At 46.8% G+C, this 18,626-nt stretch overlaps 1 protein-coding gene across 1 annotated transcript in view; it reads left to right on the forward strand.

The window, feature by feature from the left end:
- The window catches only part of LOC109313479 (dynein heavy chain 5, axonemal-like), a 275,004-nt gene that overhangs the window by 72,940 nt on the left and 183,438 nt on the right, over window positions 1–18,626 (forward strand). Inside the window, exons 31-33 of the mRNA XM_019540081.1 lie at window positions 2,378–2,540; window positions 14,872–14,983; window positions 15,268–15,396. Coding sequence (XP_019395626.1) covers window positions 2,378–2,540; window positions 14,872–14,983; window positions 15,268–15,396 — 404 coding nt within the window. The remainder of the gene's footprint in view (window positions 1–2,377; window positions 2,541–14,871; window positions 14,984–15,267; window positions 15,397–18,626) is intronic.

The following is an 18,626-nucleotide window of genomic DNA, read 5'->3' on the forward strand; positions in this document are numbered from 1 at the left end:
GACAGGAACCAAAGACAGATTAATATTTATTTTCTAAAATTTTTAGGGGCCCTGTGGACCAGATAGAATGGCCTTGTGGGCCGGATCCAGCCTGTGGGCCGTATTTTGCCTACCCCTGGTTTAACCCCAGCGCTTTTTCCTGCCTAGAGCAGGAGGTCGGACTTGATCTACAAGGTCCTTTCCGATCCTAGAAATCTATGAAATAAAACACTCAAAGCTCTTCCTGAGTCACCATGCCTCTGCAGCAGCCTCATCCCCATTCTTTGGATGTCTCTGAACCCCTGGGTTACCTGATCCTTGCCTGCCTGAGCTGGCAGGAGCTCTCTTCCACACAGTTCCAAGCTGCACTACACGTCTGCCTAAAAAACCCAGGCTTATAGACCCTGATCTCCTCCTCTTCCAGTCAGGTGCTCTCCTGACTGGCCACAGGTTTATCCTCTCTACCTAATGGGCAACTTACTGCGCCTAGGTTGCAGCTGCTCTCTTGCTGCCTTCCTTCTCACAGCTAATCCCTGTTGAGCTGTCTGGGGTCCTTTTTGCTTCAATCTCTCCATTAAAGTATCAGGAACCTCCTAGTTCTCTGTTATAGCCCCATCAGTCTTTCTTTCTTGGGTGCCAAGTGGGTCAGCTTTCAGAAGAAGATGTGGAAGGTGCTCACTGCTACACCTACTCTATAGCTTTTGGGCACCCTGCTGGGATATAACTACTGTAGGTTCAAACTCTTCAAGACACAGAAGGACCTAGAACTCAGACATCTTACATCCTGGGCACATACTTTAACCACTAGACTGTTGATGAGCCCCATGTTGTCTGTATAAATATCTCACTGTCCAGGGCAAATGGAATATGCCGTATATGCAGAGCACTAAGTAGAATCCCGAGTAGCTGAATGTATGTTACCACAGGTTAAAATTCCCCATTAGAGTTACGCACTACCTGCATCACTGTGGATGTGTCTCTAGAGGCATCTAAATGCATTTAGTACCCCACCGACCACCTCCGGGCTTAGCTGGCTAACATTGTATTTTCTGTAACCTAGTTGCATTCCCCTCCTCACCCCCATCCCTCTAATGTTAGTCCCTCACTTGGGCGATTTGTATTTCCCTACCGGCTTTGTCATCTTTTTGGATTCATAATCCTAAACATCTACTGATAAATTTCAATCTATTCAGTAAATGGATGAGGCACTGGAGAAGTTCCTGCCCCATCTTGAGCAGTGGCCTGTGTTAAAACCCAGAGCCACCTCCCTTGCATGATTGCCTCCATTTCACTGAGCTTCCAACCTTTTGACTTTTTTCCCTAGCCCAATATTTCTCCCTTTCTTGGCTACCCAGGGAACTAACCTCAAGAGGAGAGCTTGAGGGCAGTTCGGGTCGTGCCTAGCCTAGGGCTGTCCAACTTCTTAGTGACTAGGGGCTGCCTGCCATGTAGTGCAAGCTATGGGCCCCTAGACTGCATGCTCCCTCCCACTGCTCCACATGTGAGTGGCCATTGTACCGCATATGCAGGTGGTGACACCCCCCCCACTATGCACACAGATAGCTCCAAACTTAGCTCCCTTGCTGCCATGCTCCACAGATTCCCCTGGTGCTGAGGAAAGAAGGGAAAAAGCAAAAACTGACAGAGGGAAGGAGAGCCTAGAGACCCTGGTGGTAGTAGAAGCCAGATAGGAGCCCTGGGCCACAGACTGACCCCTTACAGGTTGCTTGTGGCCTCTGGACTGCCAGATGGAGAGCCTTACCCTAGATCTCAACCTTCCTCCCCTTGATGCTGGAAAGTAGGAAATGCAAGTTCAATCTCACACTTAATAAAGGGATCTGAAAACCAGTTCTGCTCCCTAGGCAAGAGCTCTGTCTACTAAACTAGTGGACCAAAAGGTGAGAAGGCTTGCTAATGCTTGCTAACAACTACTACTGTGGGACTTACCAACCTTACCTGTCTACCAAGGTAATTCTATTTTGGTAAGCATGTTTGGGCATGCAGCTGAATTGCAACCTGTGCCTAGGTGCCAGAAACAGCAGTTGCATATCTGACTACATACCATTTAAACACATAAAGTGAAATAGGAATTAGTCCTAGATGGCTAGTGGATGAAACAGAAATAGGGGTGAGTATTACCCACATAATATGGTTATATTTACTATATAAATAAGTAGTCATATGTTGGATGAAAGCTAAGGTATTACTATACTACAGGCTAGTCTTTCTCAGGGTGACTGTTTAAGGGACTATGTGAGGAGTAAGATGCTAATCAATTTAAGAGGCAAAAACTGACGTATGTTTATTAAATCTTCATTTTAGAATGGATTATAATTTATATAACTATCTTGATACCTAATCAATAATCACAACTTGCCTCTCTTAAAATTTGAAACAGAATATCCAGAATTGCAAAAAATAAGACGTGATCTTACGTTGCTTCAGAAACTTTATGGTCTCTACAATTCAGCTATTGATAAAAGTAATGGATACTATGAAATACTTTGGAGTGACTTAGACATTGAAAAAATTAACAACGAACTTACAGATTTTCAAAACAGGTAAGTTGTTTATTATACATTCAAATGAATAGTTTTTTCCTTCCTCCTTCCTTGTTTGTTTATGCTGAATTTGCAGGTAGCTTCTTGCACATGCTATCGTATTTATTCAAATACAAGACAACCCTGCTTATAAGATGACCCCTCCAATAATTATATTTTATATATGGAAAATGTATAAATTTGTTATAATTTTCCAGCCATAACTTTTCTGGCCTGTGGTTTTCTGTCACCTCTGCAATGTGCTTCAACATAATCTGAAGGATATTCATTTTAGCAAGATTATAGTCTCTCTCTTGGAGAAGGTCACTGCTGCCTTTGGGCATTGTGGCGGCTGACAGATGTGAAAAAAAACAGTGCTTTACCAGAAAAGGAAGTGCATTAATTTGACCCAGCTTCCCAGTGTCTGTAAAGATGAAGTGTGCAATCTATACAGATTTTGGGCTAGCTGGGTTCTATTAACACAATGCCTCTTCTGGGCACACACTGCACTTGGCACAGGAGCCCCACTGAGTTTTCAGTAAAGTGCTGGGGGCAGGTGGTTCCCACATCAGTAAGTAGCCTATCGTCTTTCTACCAAGCTGTGGGTCATACCATGGACATTGAGCTATTGTCCAGGGTCCTTGGAGAATTCCTGAATTCCCTAATTCTTGTCATAGCAGAATACATCTCTTTTTCTACTGACCCTGATGCTTCAAAGATAATTATGTTGGAGTTTCAGTAGATCATGACCTTTGCCCCTGTCTAGAGGGCAGTACATTTTATTTATGTCAGTATTTGCAAGCCCATAGCAGAGACCTTTGAGCTCATGAACAGGAACGGGACATACTGTGAGCACAGTGGTGGTCTGCAGTGCCCACCTGGAGTTCATTGATGTTGCCAAATTCCTGGATTCCAGGCATGACTCCTGTGTGGAACCAATGTTGTTTTTGCAGATAATTCCAAAATGGAGAGTTCCCTCACAGCTGGGAAGTCACGTGAACAGCCTCATGTGCAGAAGCATAAACTGTTACCATTAGTGGCACTGTTATCAGCTCTACAATCTAGTGATGCCCTAGGGTATTTAGTGGTCTAGTTTTATCTGTGCAGATGCTTTGCACTGTCACATATGGTTCAGGGTCTGCGAAACACAGATCACAAAAGCAGACCGAACCCACCTTGCTTCCCTCTCCAGAATTTTAGTGGCCTGTGCCATGGCTGCATTCTGGGTACTGAGGACTACTGTGTCTCTATCTGAGGCTTGGTGGCTATGGCTCACATTGCTGGAAATGGGGTGAAGTGCAGGATATATGATAGGTAGAGGTCTTCTGGAGGGAGTAATGGTCTGGCCTTGGATGTTCCATGGCAAGAGTTGAGTGAGAAACATTGAACCCCAAGGGTCCCGGGAGACTGGGCATCAATCCCTATGGTCCCACAAATGGTCATCAGCCTCATGGGGACATTGAAGACTTGCTATTAATATGTTGGTCCTATGGGTCAGGCTCAGGGTCCTCCAAGCTCTGATGAAGTTTACTCAGGGAGATAGCAAGGGCAGGGGTGGATGAAGCCACCTTTCAGTGATGGTGGAGTGGTCTGGGTTGTTCCTACTGAGAGGAAGAGAAGAAGGAGGCTGCAGCATCTGAACAGTGAAAGGAATTGTTCTTTTTTCCTAGTGAGATTGTTTCATATCCCATGCAGAAAGTCCTTGGACAAGACAGCTTCTGGATTTGGACCACTGTTTGGACACTGGAGGCACATGAGACATCCGTTCTCCTGGATGTGGAAAGGGGGAGGGAAAAAGGGCTCAGACTGGGAGGATGTCAGGGGAGTGAAGGAGGGTTTTGGAGGTATACAAAAGAAACATTGCATAGCAGAGTTCAGGTGGCCTGATTCCAGTTTAGGATCCTTTGTGGGCAGGTGTCACCTGTGACAATTTTTGTAGCATGATGGACTTTAGCTCAAATTTCATACTGTACTACTTAGTAGCTGCTGATGTATCTCCAGATTGGTCAACCTCTCTACACTCATGCAGTGATCACAATGGCTTTCACCTGCAGGTGTTCTGCAACTTGTGGGATCAGTCCATCCTCATTGTAGAGGTCAGCAATCCTGGTGAACAGCCTAGTGGTAGAGCTCCCAGCATTTCCTTTTTAGGGGTTCAGTGCCCCATACCCACCCTCTCTAGCCCACTAAAGTGTTATGGCAGCCTAGAATTGTCCCTAGGAGTGGTGCTGGTATGCTAGAATAAAATCCAGGTGCATATGTGCTGTGATCTCCTTCAGGTGCTCCCTCATATAGATACTAAGGGCTTGTACCTCCTCTAGTGTAACCTGGGGCTGGCACTCTGGGGTCTTCACAGCTGCTGTAATATCTACCCTGTTCCTGCGCCTCCACCTCTGTTTAACTTTCTGTACTATACTAGATAGCCAGTGAGAGGCAACACACATTGCTTCAGGTCTCAGGGCTTGTTTGCCTACTATAGCAGAGGTGGGCAAAATATGGTCCATGGTCTGGATCCAACCCACCAGACAATTTCATCTGGCCTGTGGGTAATTATACCCTGTCCAGCCTATGTGCCTCACTCCCACCCTCATGCACAGAAGGGCCCTGGCCCATCCAGCACAGAGCTTCTGGGTGGGGCTGCTGCTGCCACTGCTTTAGCCACCAAGGGACCTGCTCAGCTTTCCCAGCATCCAGCAGCTCTTCCTCCTGTCCCTACAATGGGAAGCAGGTAGGGAAGCGGGTTGTGGGGGGAAGGGGAGAGAGGAAGAGCTGCAGCTGGGCAGGGGCAGGGAACATGGGGCTGGGGGGAATGCAGAGGCCGTGCCCAGTGGGAGCATGGAGCACAGGTGGGCAGGGTGTGGGTGGGAGGGAGGGCAAAGGTGGGAGGACCCCACACACACTCCCCCACGTTGTGTATAGCCCCTGCCAACAGCAGCAACAGGTGGGGGCCCTCAGAGTGTTCATGGCCTATGCAGGCACTGCTGCCCATAAGCGCATGGCTTTGGCCAGAGCTGCACATGACGGTAAGGAGTGCAGCCAAGCCAGCCCACCTCTATTGTATGGAGCTCCCCATGGTCCTTGTACAACTCCTGGCACTTGTGCATTCCCAAGGGGTAGCCCACACAATGGAACCGGCTGCCTTCCCCACTCCCTGCCACCATGTACAGCTGCTGGGACTCCACCAGAAGTGGCGGGGAGCTCTTTCCCCTGCTTCCTTGGTGGCAGGGAGTGGGGAAGGCAGCCAGCTCTATCACGTGGGGCTTTCCCTGGTGGGGCACAAGTGCTGGGAGCTGCACATGCACCATGGGGAGCCCGTGCAACTGAGGCGGGCTGGGCAAGCTGCACTTCTTACTGCCATGTGCAGCTCTGGCCAGAGCCGGGCAGCAGCGCCTTCACAGGACATGAGCATCTTGAGGGCTCCCAACTGCTGCTGCTGCTGCCACCGCTGGCAGGGGCTGTACAATAGGGGGCAGTTGTGGGGGGGTCCCATTTCCTGACACCCCACAAACCCCACTCACCCATACCTTTTCCGCGTAACCTACACTTTCACGCGCACACAGCCAGGTCCTCTCACAAGCCCCACCCCACACACACATACCATCATACACCATACACACAGACCCACTCCCAACCACGCCCCACATGCTTCATCACACAGAACATACAAGAGTAAGATTTTATTTTGTAACTCTTATGCAATCACCTCTATATACACTACACAAACACAAATGATGATAAACATATTTTTTCTAATAAAATTAAAATACATTATAGTCTGTGTTTGGCTTTTAGTGTATGATTTGTTTTTTTTCTGGTTCCAAGATGGCAAAACCCTCCCAAAAGGAGTACTTCTTGGGGAAAGGGGAGGGGCTTCTCCTGGCAAAGTTCAGGGGTGAGGGTAGGACTTCTGGTCCCAAGATGGCGACCAGGGGGTGGGGCACCTGTCAGGGGTAGGGCTATGTTTGTGGCCCTCGACAGCTCACAGAAACTCATTAAGTGGCCCTCCAGCTGAAATAATTATCATAGAATCATAGAAAGTTAGGGTTGGAAGGGACCTCAGGAGATTATCTAGTCCAACCCCCTGTTCAAAGTAGGACCAGCCACAACTAGATCATCCCAGCCAAACCTTTGTCTAGCTGGGATTTGAAACCCCCCAAGGATGGAGCTTCCACCACCTCTCTGGGTAACCTGTTCCAGTGCTTTACTAATCTTCTAGTGAGAAAATTCTTCCTAATATCTAACCTAAACTTCCCTTGCTGCAACTTGAGACTGTTGCTCCTTGTTCTGTCATCTGCCACCCCTGAGAACAGCCTTGTTCCATCCTCTTTTGAACTCCCCTTCAGGTAGTTGGTATTAAGTGTCCTCTCAGCTTCCTCTTCTCTAGACTAAATTAGCTCAGTTCCCTCAGTCTTCTCTCTTAAGTCATGACCCTCAGCCCCAGAACCATTTTTGTTGCCCTCTGCTGGGCTCTCTCCAATTTGTCCACGTCCTTTTTGTAGTGGGGGGCCCAAAACTGAACTCAGTACTCCAGATGCGGCCTCACCAGTGCTGAATAGAAGGGAATAATTACTTCCCTTGACATACTGGCAACACACCTACTAATGCAGCCCAGTATGTCATTAGCCTTCTTGGCAACAAGGGCACACTGATGGCTCATATTCAGCTTATTGTCCACTGTAATCCCCAGGTCCTTTTCTGCAGAACTGCTGCTCAGCCAGTCAGCTCCTTGCTTGTACTGGTGCATGGGTTTGTTCTGTCCTAAGTGCAGGACTTCGCACTTGTCCTTGTTGAACCTCATGAGATTCTTTTTAGCCCAATCCTCCAATCTGTTTAGGTCACTCCGAATCCTAGTCCTACCCGCCAGCATATCTGCTACTCCCCCAAGCTTGATGTCATCTGCAGGCTTGCTGAGGGTGTGCTCTATGCTATCTTCCAGGTCGTTGATGAAGACACTGAACAAAACCAGCCCCAGGACCAGCCCCTGGGGCACTCGACTTGATGCCAACTAAATATTGAGCCGTGGATTACTACTCTCCAAGCCCAGTGCTCTGGCCAGTTTTCTGTCCACCTTACAGTCCATTCATCCAGCCCATACTTCTTTAGCTTGCCTGCAAGAATGTTGTGGGATGCTTAGAAATGGATTCCTTGAGGATCTGCTCCATGATTTTTTTCAGGGACTGAGGTGAGGCTGACTGATCTATAGTTCCCTGGATCCTCCTTTTTCCCTTTCTTAAATATGGGCACTATGTTTGCCCTTTCCCAATCATTTGTGACCTCTCCTGATCTCAGTGAGTTTTCAAAGATGATGGCCAGTGGGTTTGCAGTCACACCACCCAACTCCCTCAGCGCCCTCAAAGGCCTCCCATTTGGCCCCATGGACTTGTACACATCCAGCTTTTCTAAGTAGTCCCTAACCTGTTCTTTCACCATTGAAGGGTGCTCAGCTCACCTCCTCCCCAAACTGTGCTGCCCAGTGCAATAGTCTGGGAGCTGCCCTTGCCTGTGAAGAATGAGGCAAAAAGGTATTGAGCACTTCAGCTTTTTCTGCATCCTCTGTCACAAGGTTGCCTCCTCCATTCAGTAATGGACCCACACTTCCCTTGATCCTCCTCTTGCTACTGATATACTTGTAGAAACCCTTCTTGTTACCCTTCACATCCCTTGCTACTTGCAACTCCAGTTGTGCTTTAGCCTTCCTGATTTCATCCCTGCATGCCCAGGCAATGCTCTTATGTTCTTCTGTAGTCATTTCTTCAGGTTTCAAAGCTGTTACTTCTTATAAGCTTCCTTTTTGTGATTTAGTTTACTGAAGAGTTTCCCTAAGCTAAGATGGTTTTCTGCCATACTTGCTAGTATTAGTGACAGGTCCCCCCCCCACACTAGTCAGTGATGGGGTGGGGAGTCCATCAGTGGCTGATCTCACTGACCAGAGGGGTGGGTCCTCCAGCAGCTGATCGCAGTGACTGGGGAGGGTCCCCTTGCAGATGATCTCACCAAAAAGCAGCCATGCTGCTTCTGGAAGTTCCACAGCCATGTCTGGAAATGGCGCAGCTGCTTTTGCTGGCAGCCCCACTCCCTGGCTGGTGCTCCCAAGGGGGGCACAGGCACTGCCACCTGCCCTTTGCCCATCACCTAAACAGGGAGCGTGGCCTGACAGGGGGTGCATGTGCACCCTTGTGCACTCCCTGTGTGTCGCCACTGCTTGCTATTTTCCTGCGCTTCAGGATGGGTTGTTCCTGCACTCTCAGTAAGGCTTCTTTCAAGTACAGCCAGCTCGCCTGGATTCCTTTCCCCCTCGGTCTGACTTCCCAGGGAATCCTGGCCATAAGTTCCCTAAGGAGTTGAAGTCTGCTTTTCCTAAGCCCAGGGTCCTTACTCTGCTGCTCTCTATCCTTTCTTTCCTGAGGATCCTGAACTCTGTCATCTTGTGGTCACTGCCCAAGTTGCCATCCACTATACTACATTCCCCACCAATTCTTCCCTGTTTGTGAGCAACAGGTCAAGAAGAGCATGGCCCCTAGTTGGCTTCTCCAGCATTTGCCCCAGGAAGTTGTCCCCAGTACTTACCAAAAACTTCCTGGATTGTGCAGGTTGGCAAGCAGATACAACTGTGATGTACATCCAGCTGCTGCGGATCTGCCCAAGCAGATAGCACACAAAGGACAACTTTTTTGACATTTTCATTTTCATTTTCCAGAAGCTGCAAATCTGTCAGGGGTGGGGGAGAGGCAGGAGGGATGGAGTTGCCTAGCAGGCTGCATTTAGCCTGATGCTGAAATCAGAAGCCAAATGATGCTGGCTTTGCAGACTGCCAATGGAAATGTTGGCCACAAGGCTGTCTTTGAAAAATGCTTGAGCCCAACCATAGAAATAAGGTGGAAGCCTGAGCACATCCCTCCTACCCCATGCAGTCATGACGTGCAAGCCTTTCCCCTCTCCTCTCTTTGGAATTAAATGACTCCTCAGTCCCATGATGCTGTAGAGCACCGACTGTCAGTGGAAAAAGGCTCCTTGATGTAGTGAGCTCAGGCTCACAAATCCATATGTTAGATATATCTCTGATTTAGTTACTCTATAGGGTGGAAAAGTAGCCGTCTTCTGCCTGACTTTCAATTAATACAACTAACTACCTCTCCTTGGTGTTGTACCATGACCAGCTGCTCCTGTCAAGTTTCCTCTATTTCTGGCTCTTTCTGGGTGTGCAGGCCCTGGCATGCCAATTCAGGGAAATCCCTTCATGTAGTTTCCTGTGACCCAGGGAGGGTGGTGCAAATGAGAGCTGGGGCTGGAGAGGAGTTAACTAGGGATTGGTTTGCCTGGCTTTGGTGTCTATGCAGCAATATAGTTATGGTGACGTTACTTCTTCTCTGTTGATTTTGTAGTAAGGCAATGTAGTCTTCTATCAGGAAATCCTGCAGCCCCTGTACCAGGTCAAGTACCAGTGTGACCTGATTGCTACCCCAGTGGAGAGAATCCCTGCCTCTCCATGAATATGGAAGTGTGAGGACAGTAACCACTTGAATAGCTGAAAGGCATAGCTAAATGAGTGGCAGTTACCCATGAGATAAAGGGCATATTTGACATTGTTTAGTATGTGACTGAGGGATACATTTGGGAGAATGTTCCCTGACTGGGGCTCCTATTCCCACTCAGCCTGTGGAAGGGAAGAAGAAAACCAAGCAAGAATGCTGGGTGTAATGCTGCTGCTTCTGCTTCTGCATTCTCTGCTCCCCTCTTCTAATTCAGCTGCTGCACCTTCTCCTGAGTCTGAGTGATCCCATGTTTCTTCTTTGAGTGGAGGCACATTGTTTACTTGATGATCTGTAGAGTGTGTTGCTTGTGTGCCATACATTCACTTGTCCACAGAGATATGGAGAGGACAATGATGGGGGATTCCTAGAAAGGGAATGAGGTACCTGTGTGTCTTGGCTTTGCATTTCAGTAGATGGAGTAGATGCCCTCTCCTTTCCAGGGTGGAGAAGCTTCCAGCATCTCTTCAGAGCTGTTTTTGAATGAGTTCTTTTTGTTTTCTGAATCACTGATGCATAGGGGTCTCCCCTAGCTATATCATTAACGAGGATGTGGTACAAATTGCTCCCTGCATTTCATGGCAGCTGCCTGGCTACCCCAGGACTTTTACATTCTGGAGTCACTTAAGGTTGCCCATTGCTGGAAAGGGAAAGCCAAACACCTTCATAGGGTGAAACAAGAAGACTTATCTGAAGTGTGCTGTGTACTTTAGAGGTAGGTAGCTGCACAGGTTTAATACCTAGTAGGCAGAACAGGCTTCAGACCTAAGGGTTGGGACAACAGCACAAATGAATGTATTGACTTCCTGATATGGCTGAGTCAGTCTCAATATTGATTTCAATGGAAGTCAGAAATCAACTTAACTTTGTGCTCGCAGACTGTGGAACAGGGGTCAGCAACCCCCGACATGTGTGCCAAGCACAGCACACAAGGCCATTTTACTTGGCATGCCACTGCTGGCCTAGGCTCTAGGCAGCTCCTGCCAACCACAAAGCCCAGTCTACTCCCAGCAGGTGGCTAGGAGGCTGCAAGTCATGACATGATTGGCAACAGCTACCCAGAGGCTGGGCTGGCTGCAGCTGAGAGATTGCAAATGTATTCTCCGGGCTCCAGTATTAGCTTCATACCTGTGGGTGCACACGCGCCTTGGAGCAAACTTTGTTCAGTGGTCCAGGAGCCCAACTCTGTGTGCCCGTGCATCTGGTTCTGTGTGTTTGTCTGCCTCTGTCTGGTCCTGTGTGTGCACACGTGTCTGGTTCTGGATATGTGTGTGTGCATGTGTCTGTTATGGGTGTGTTTTGGTTCTCTGTGTTTGTGCACATGGTTCTCTGTGTGCAAGTGTCTGGTTCTCTCTCTGTTCTTCTCTTTCTCTCTCTTATTTGTCTCTTTTTTCTCTTGCATTGCAACATGCTCAATAAAAAAGGAATACACAACAACAAAGGCAACATTTATGTTTATTAAATATACTAATATGCAGTCCGTCCTGCCATGTACACCCCTCCCCTCTCCCTTTTGTTTTTCTGGTATGCCAGCGCTCCGGCACCTTTCAGGGAAACATTGTGGTTTTCTTGGCACTTCAGCCAAAAAACGTTGCCTACCCCTTCTGTAGAAAGTGGCAGATTTTCTTATGTTTTTATCCTTTAGATCTCCTCAGGGATTCCCACGACAATTCCTGTGACCCATTAGAAGAAACGTGATTTCTGTTTTAACTGTGAAGGGTTCTGTTTGGAGCTGGGTGAAAATCTAGCCACCAATGCACAGTTCAAATTTTAAAATAAGTACCTATTTAAAATAAGTCTGGAAATGCAGAAGTTAAGGATTGCTCTAGCACAGAACTCCTGCCAGTGGATATGCAAGTTTGCAGATAGAAGGAAGTCACGCCTTTAAGTTTCATTATGGAAAGCTCGAAATTTGCATCTGCTCAGTGCATAGTAGCACTCAAAAGAGGAAATAAGATACTAGCTAGTATACAAAAACACCAGAAAGTAATACTGAAAATACAAAGCTGTTACATACTTTTGACATTTCATAATTCAAATACTGTGTTCAGCTTTGGTGATCCCATTTAAAAACTGCATACTAGTAATAGCAGTGATCAACACAAATAGAGGCATAGAAATAAATTTATTTAAAGAAATATTTTGAAAGACTATACAAACCAGGAATGTTTATTTTAGATGGGAGACATGATAGAAGTTAATAAGAGGCATTGCCATGCCTAGGGTCAGGGACTACCTGGCTAGGGAACTTTTGGAGGGGCTGGATGTGTTTAAATCAGTAGGTCCAGATGCTCTTCACCCAAGGTTGCTGATGGAATTGGCAGAGATCATAGTGGGTCCCCTGGCACAGCTATATGAGTGCTCATGGGGCACTGGCCAGGTACCAGAGGATTGGAAAAAGGCCAGTATGGTCCCCATTTACAAGAAGGGGAGAAAGGCGGACCCGGGTAACTATAGGCAAGTTAGTCTTACCTCGGTCCTTGGGAAGACCTTTGATAAAATTATCAAGGAGCACATCTGCAAGGGCCCAGCAGGGGAGGTAATGCTCAGGGGCAACCAACGTGGGTTCATTGAGGGCAAGTCCTGACTGACTAACATGGTTTCTTTTTATGATCAGGTCACAAAGTCCCTGGACGAAGGTGTCGGGGTGGATGTCGTCTTCCTGGACTTTAAGAAGGCCTTTGACACAGTTTCCCACCACATTCTCTTAAAAAAAAAAAACTAAATGACTGCGGCATTGATGCCCACACAGGCAAATTGGCTAGATGGTCATACCCAGAGAGTGGTGGTGGATGGGTCATTTTCAACCTGGAGGGATGTGGGCAGTGGAGTCCCCCAGGGCTCAGTCCTGGGGCCTGTACTGTTTAACATCTTTATCAGTGATCTGGATGTGGGAGTGGAAAGCATGCTGTCCAAATTCGCTGACGACACCAAGTTGTGGGGCGAGGTGGGCATGGTGGAGGGGAGGGACAGAATCCAGCTAGATCTAGCCAGGTTTCAGAGGTGGGCAGATAAGAGTATGATGGAATTCAGCGCAGACAAGTACAAGATGCTGCATCTAGGGAGAAGGGCCCAGCAACACACCTATATACCGAGGAACACCCTTTTTGTCAACACGGTGGCAGAAAGGGATCATGGAGTCATTGTTGACTCCAGGATGAGCATGAGCCACCAATGCAAGGAAGCGGTCAGTAAGGCTAACCGTACCTTGTCGTGCATCTACAGATGCATCACAAGGAGGTATAGGGAGGTGATCCTCCCCCTCTATGCAGCATTGGTCAGGCCACAGTTGGAGTACTGTGTCCAGTTCTGGGCGCCGCACTTCAAGAGGGATGTGGCTAGTATTGAAAGGGTCCAGGGGAGGGCCACTCGCATGGTCGGGGGCAGCAAGCCAGGCCCTATGAAGAGAGGCTAAAGGGCCTGAACCTCCTCAAGAGCAGGCTGAAAGGGGATCTGGTGGCTGTTTACAAACTCACCGGGGGGACCAGTGGGAATTGGGAGAGGCTCTGTTCCCCTGGGCACCACCCGGGGTTACTAGGAACCACAGGTTGTTAGAGAGAAGGTTCAGGCTGGACATCAGAAGACATTACTTTACAGTTAGGGCTGCCAGGCTATGGAATGGGCTCCCAAGTGAAGTGGTGCTCTCTCTTACCTTGTGGGTCTTCAAGAGGAGGCTGGACAGATATTTGGCTGGGGTGATATGACCCTGGCACCTATTCCTGCCCAGGATGATCTGTTAGGTCCCTTCCGACCCTAAGCATTATGATATTATGAAAATAATGACTGGGAAAGAAAAGTTCCATTTACCTTTTGTCATAATAAAAGTTCAAGCAGACAGTGAATGAAACGAAAAAATAATACAGTAAAAAATGAATAAAGCAAGTGGAACTCATTGTCACAGGATATTATTGATGCCGAGATATTAGTAAAATTAGGCTGTTTACATGAAAGTATATATATGCATTTATGTAAAAAAATAAGAATATAATTTTAATATTATCTAAAATAAGTGCTATGGGGATATCAACAAGGATATTTTAGCACATAAACCATAAACTGCTGGATGTTGAAACATTCCTAAACAGGCATGATGTTGCACATTTTTTCATTAAGGGTCTCTCTGTTGAGAATTTGGTACTGTCCACTGCTGGGCTCAAGAAACCTGGCCAGCTAGACTGTTTATCTGAATTCTTATATTTCTAATCATCATGTACCAATAAGTAGTAAAAATACATATGCATTAATTACTGTGTAACAGTTATGCCTGGTTTAGAGCTGTGAAAAATTAATTATATTTTTTAGGATTTTCCCTTTAAATATAATGCTCTTTATCATTCCCTAAATTTAGTTCAAATGAATTGTTAACTGTTTTTAGTCCAGATTCTTAGCTGGTTAAAATTGTCATATATTATTCAAAGCAAATAAAACTAAGTGCATACCAGCTGAAACTCTGTCCCCTCTTTTCTCATCTCCTCCTTTTCATCTTGAAATCACACATAAAATCTGATTAAAAAAAATATTTTTGGTGCAAAACTGTTTGGATAAAAAAAAACAGGTCATTTTTTATTGAAGCTGGGCGTGTTTTATGTTGAAAATAGGTCAGTTTTCACTTTAATGTGCATCTCATTGCTTGAAAAAACAGATATCTTTTTATTTTCTTGCAAAATTGACAGAAAACACTGGTATTAAGCTGGCAGCTGCTATCAGTGTTTTCTTACAGCTTTTTGGTCTGCTAATTGAAAGGTGAGACTATAATAATTGCATCTCTAGAAGATGAATTATGGATACATAGAATCTAATATTCCTTTCTCTTTTTTTTTTAGAATTCGTAAATTGCCCAGAGCACTGAAGGAATGGCAGGCTTTTTATGACCTCAAAAAGAAGATTGATGATTTCACTGAGAGTTGTCCTTTGCTAGAAATGATGGCAAATAAAGTCAGTTCAGCGTAATTCTTTAAAGATGAGATTAATTTGAAAATTTGTATATAAAAGAATCTTTTATGAATATAAGATGTTTTCAACCTTTTTGATTTTTGTAAAAGATCAAAACAACTTTATGCAGGGTAAGATCTGATATGGGGTAGTTACAGAAAAGTGGAAACAAAAGACTTCATGGTTTAGTTCCATTAATGGTAATTATTTAAATGGAATGAAGATTTAGATTATTCTAAGTGTGTGTGTGTTTTAAAAAAATATCTAATTACTTTGGACTTTTCTAGGCCATGATGCCAAGACACTGGGAAAGAATTGCACAAGTAACTGGACATAGCTTTGATATTAACTCTGAAAGTTTCTCTCTGAAGAACATAATGGATGCCTGTTTGTTAAAGTATAAGGAAGATATTGAGGTAGACACACATACCATTTTTAAATATTGGCTTTGTGATCTGGGATTCTTTGCTTTTCAGTTTTCTTCTTTTCTATGTAGCTTTGTAATGCAAACAAATATGACTTTCCTTATAACATTCATTTGAAGCACAGAATTTGACAGCTGATTATAACAATAGTATTTAGTTTACCTCCTTTGATTGAACATATAAAAACATTCTCTTAGTCTGTGGCTTGTTCTCTTACTTTGTGACTCAAGTGGTAGTAGTGCATGCTGGTGGAGTTGAAGGCCACAGGTTCAACCCCAGCCCTTAACGCTTTTTCTAGTGATCTATGCACTAAATCCAACCTGAAGGGCCATTGGCCCACTTCTGGTCATAGGCTGTAAAAACAAATCCAGCTGATCCTGTGTCACACAAAGGGTGCTTTGCAGGGAGGATGAGAGAGCTTGATGGGAAGTTGTATGCGAGCCATAAATTGAGTCTGAGGTCCCTGCCACATGTTCCAGTGAAAGCTGGATAGAAACCAGCTCTAGAATCGTTAGTCTCCCACAATATTCTTGCAAAGAAGCTGTAGCAGGCTTACCTTTCAGAGCTTGGGTTGAGTCCCAGGCTTGAGATCCTGCTGTTTTGATTGCTGGAGCCCATCCACCAATCAGAAGGCCGCAAGAGAAATAACATCACTCCTCTTTTCTGAGGGGAGGGGGAGAAGAGCTCTCCCAGACCTGATTGAAGACTGCAAACTGTCAGGTCCTGAAGACTTCAGGGGCGGAGCCGTGGAGCATATAAACGGAGCTGCGCGCCCAGCACAAGGGGAGATGCATCGAGGAATGAGAAGAGAGAAGAGTGGGGTTTAGGAGGAGAGTGACTCAGCAGAGCAAAGCAGTAGCCCAGGAAGAGCCCCTGAAGACTTCTGTCAGCGGGAAGTGGGGGACAGCTCCAGTGGTCAGGTTCTCAGTGCACAGCACAGCACATGGTGTCCAGACCCTGGGAACTGCTGGAGGCAGCTTGGGTCTGCGACCTCTGGTGTGCATCCAGAGACACGGTGCACAGGCCAGTGCATGGAGCAGGACCTTTGGAGCCCCTGGGGTGGCACAGGTCCTCAACCCCCAGAAAGAGGCCAGGAGCTCAGTGCAGGAAGCGCTGCATGGAGGGTGAGAGACCCTGGGAGCTGCTTGAGGTGCCTCAGGTCTACAGCTGGTGACACGGGGCAGCATCTCAGTGCAGACGATGCAGCCCAGAGGTCCGGGAACAGACCAAGCCCCAGTGCTGCACAAGGCTGTCCAGGCCTCCAGCCCCTAGCATAAGGCGGAGCACCCACTACACACAGTGGTGTCTGTGGCCCTGAGTGGGATGGCGGCTGCAGAGTCAGGCAGCAGAAGAAAACCCAGCAGGGACAGAGCTTGACCTGGAGAACAAGAGGCAACCCTCTGGGACTGTGGAATAGTAGTAAGTTACCCTGGAGAGAGGGTCCCCACAGGGGAGCCCTCCCACCCCAAACTGGGTTTGGTATATCTGTGTATATATATATTATAGGGTTTATTGTTTTGTAAACTTGCACTTAGATTACATATATATATATGTCCTTACCTTTAATGGTTTTGTTTTGATAATCTGTATCTAGTTAAGTAATTGATTGACTGGATCTGACTCTATAGGGGACAGAGGCAGCCACTGGGCTGTTGCGTCCCTCCACAGCACACTGCCCTCCCAATAATTCCCTCAGTTGGAGAGAGAAGTACAAACCTGTGTACACCCGAGTTACAAAGCTAAGAAAGTACGGGTTGGATGAATAGACTGTAAAATGGCCAGAAAACTGGCTTGATCATTGTACTCAAAGGGTAGTAATCAGTGGCTTGATGTGTAGCTGGCAGTTAGTATCAAGTGAAGTCCTGGGGCCTTTTTTGTTTCATAATTTCAATATCCTAATCAGCAGTCTGGAGAATGGGATGGAGCACACCCTCAGCAAGTTTGTGGATGACACAAAACTTCATGGCATAGTACATAGGCTGGAAGGTGAGACTAGGAGTCAGAGAGCCCTTAACAAATTGGAGGATTGGACAAAAAGAAATCTCATGAGATTCAGTAAAGGCAAGTGCCAAGTTCTGCACTTAGGATGAAACAATCTAGGGCTGTCCCTAAGCAGGGGATGAATCGGGGCAACTGCCCTGGGCCCCATGCTTTGGGGGGCCCCGCAAAGCCAGGTTGGCTTTACATCGGGCCACTCACCCCGCCTCATCCCCTGCTGCTGCCATGTCCAGCCCCCGCACAGGCTGATTTGCCCTGGGCCCTGCATCCTGCTATAGTTGCCTCTGGAACACTCCTGTGCACCAGTACAGGCTGGGGGCTGACCGGCTGGGCAGCAGCTCTGCAGAAAAGGACTGGAAGTTACAGTGGGCCATAAGATGAGACAACAGAAACAAAATCTTGTTGTCACAAAGGCTAACCGCATGCTGGGCTGCATTAGTAGGAGTGTTGCCAGCAGAGCAAGAGAAGTGATTATTCCCCTCTATTCAACAGTGGTGAGGGCACATCTGTGTTGCCCTGTGGGGTCAGGCCAACTCTCAGGATCTCAATATTGCACTGTTAGACAGGAGGGCATGACACAATTGCACATATACAAACACACAAATCAATTAGTTGCATGCACACACACACTACCAGCTCAGGCACATACACATCCAAACCAGCCTAGGCACATGCATACCTATCACCAATTCAAGCACATGCACTAAACACCCCAACAGTTAGACACAGATCACTAATTCATATATCATGCACACAATGACATATACACACACACACACACTCACTAGTTCACACACATACAACCCACCTACACCTACACACAGGTAAGTTCCTAACTTGGATGGTACAGTGTGTATGTGTATGCTTGGGGTACCTGGGGGAAGGTTCAGGTAAGAGAGAAAGAGTTAAAATGTAGGGAGTGAAAGTTGCCAGAACCAGGATTAGAACCAGTGGACTATAGAGAAACTGGATGAGGGACTGAGGTGTGGGTTTACTTAAGGTAGACTGGGGTTGGAAACTGAGGCAGACAGCTGAGATATTGGGTGGGGGGCAGATAAGTGTTGGTAAGGAAGAGACAGCCAGGAAAGAAACTGAGGCAGAAACCTGGTTGCTCAGGGGAAAAGGAAAAGGCAGTGGGGATAAGACAGTGGCAAAGAAACAGGGGGTTTGGAGGCAAAGAGGAGCTCAGGACGGGTGTTGGAGGTGGCAGTGAGCCAGAAGCA

The sequence above is a fragment of the Crocodylus porosus genome, unplaced genomic scaffold (genome assembly GCF_001723895.1).
Source record: "Crocodylus porosus isolate Cpor-Errol unplaced genomic scaffold, CroPor_comp1, whole genome shotgun sequence".
NCBI lineage: Eukaryota > Metazoa > Chordata > Crocodylia > Crocodylidae > Crocodylus > Crocodylus porosus.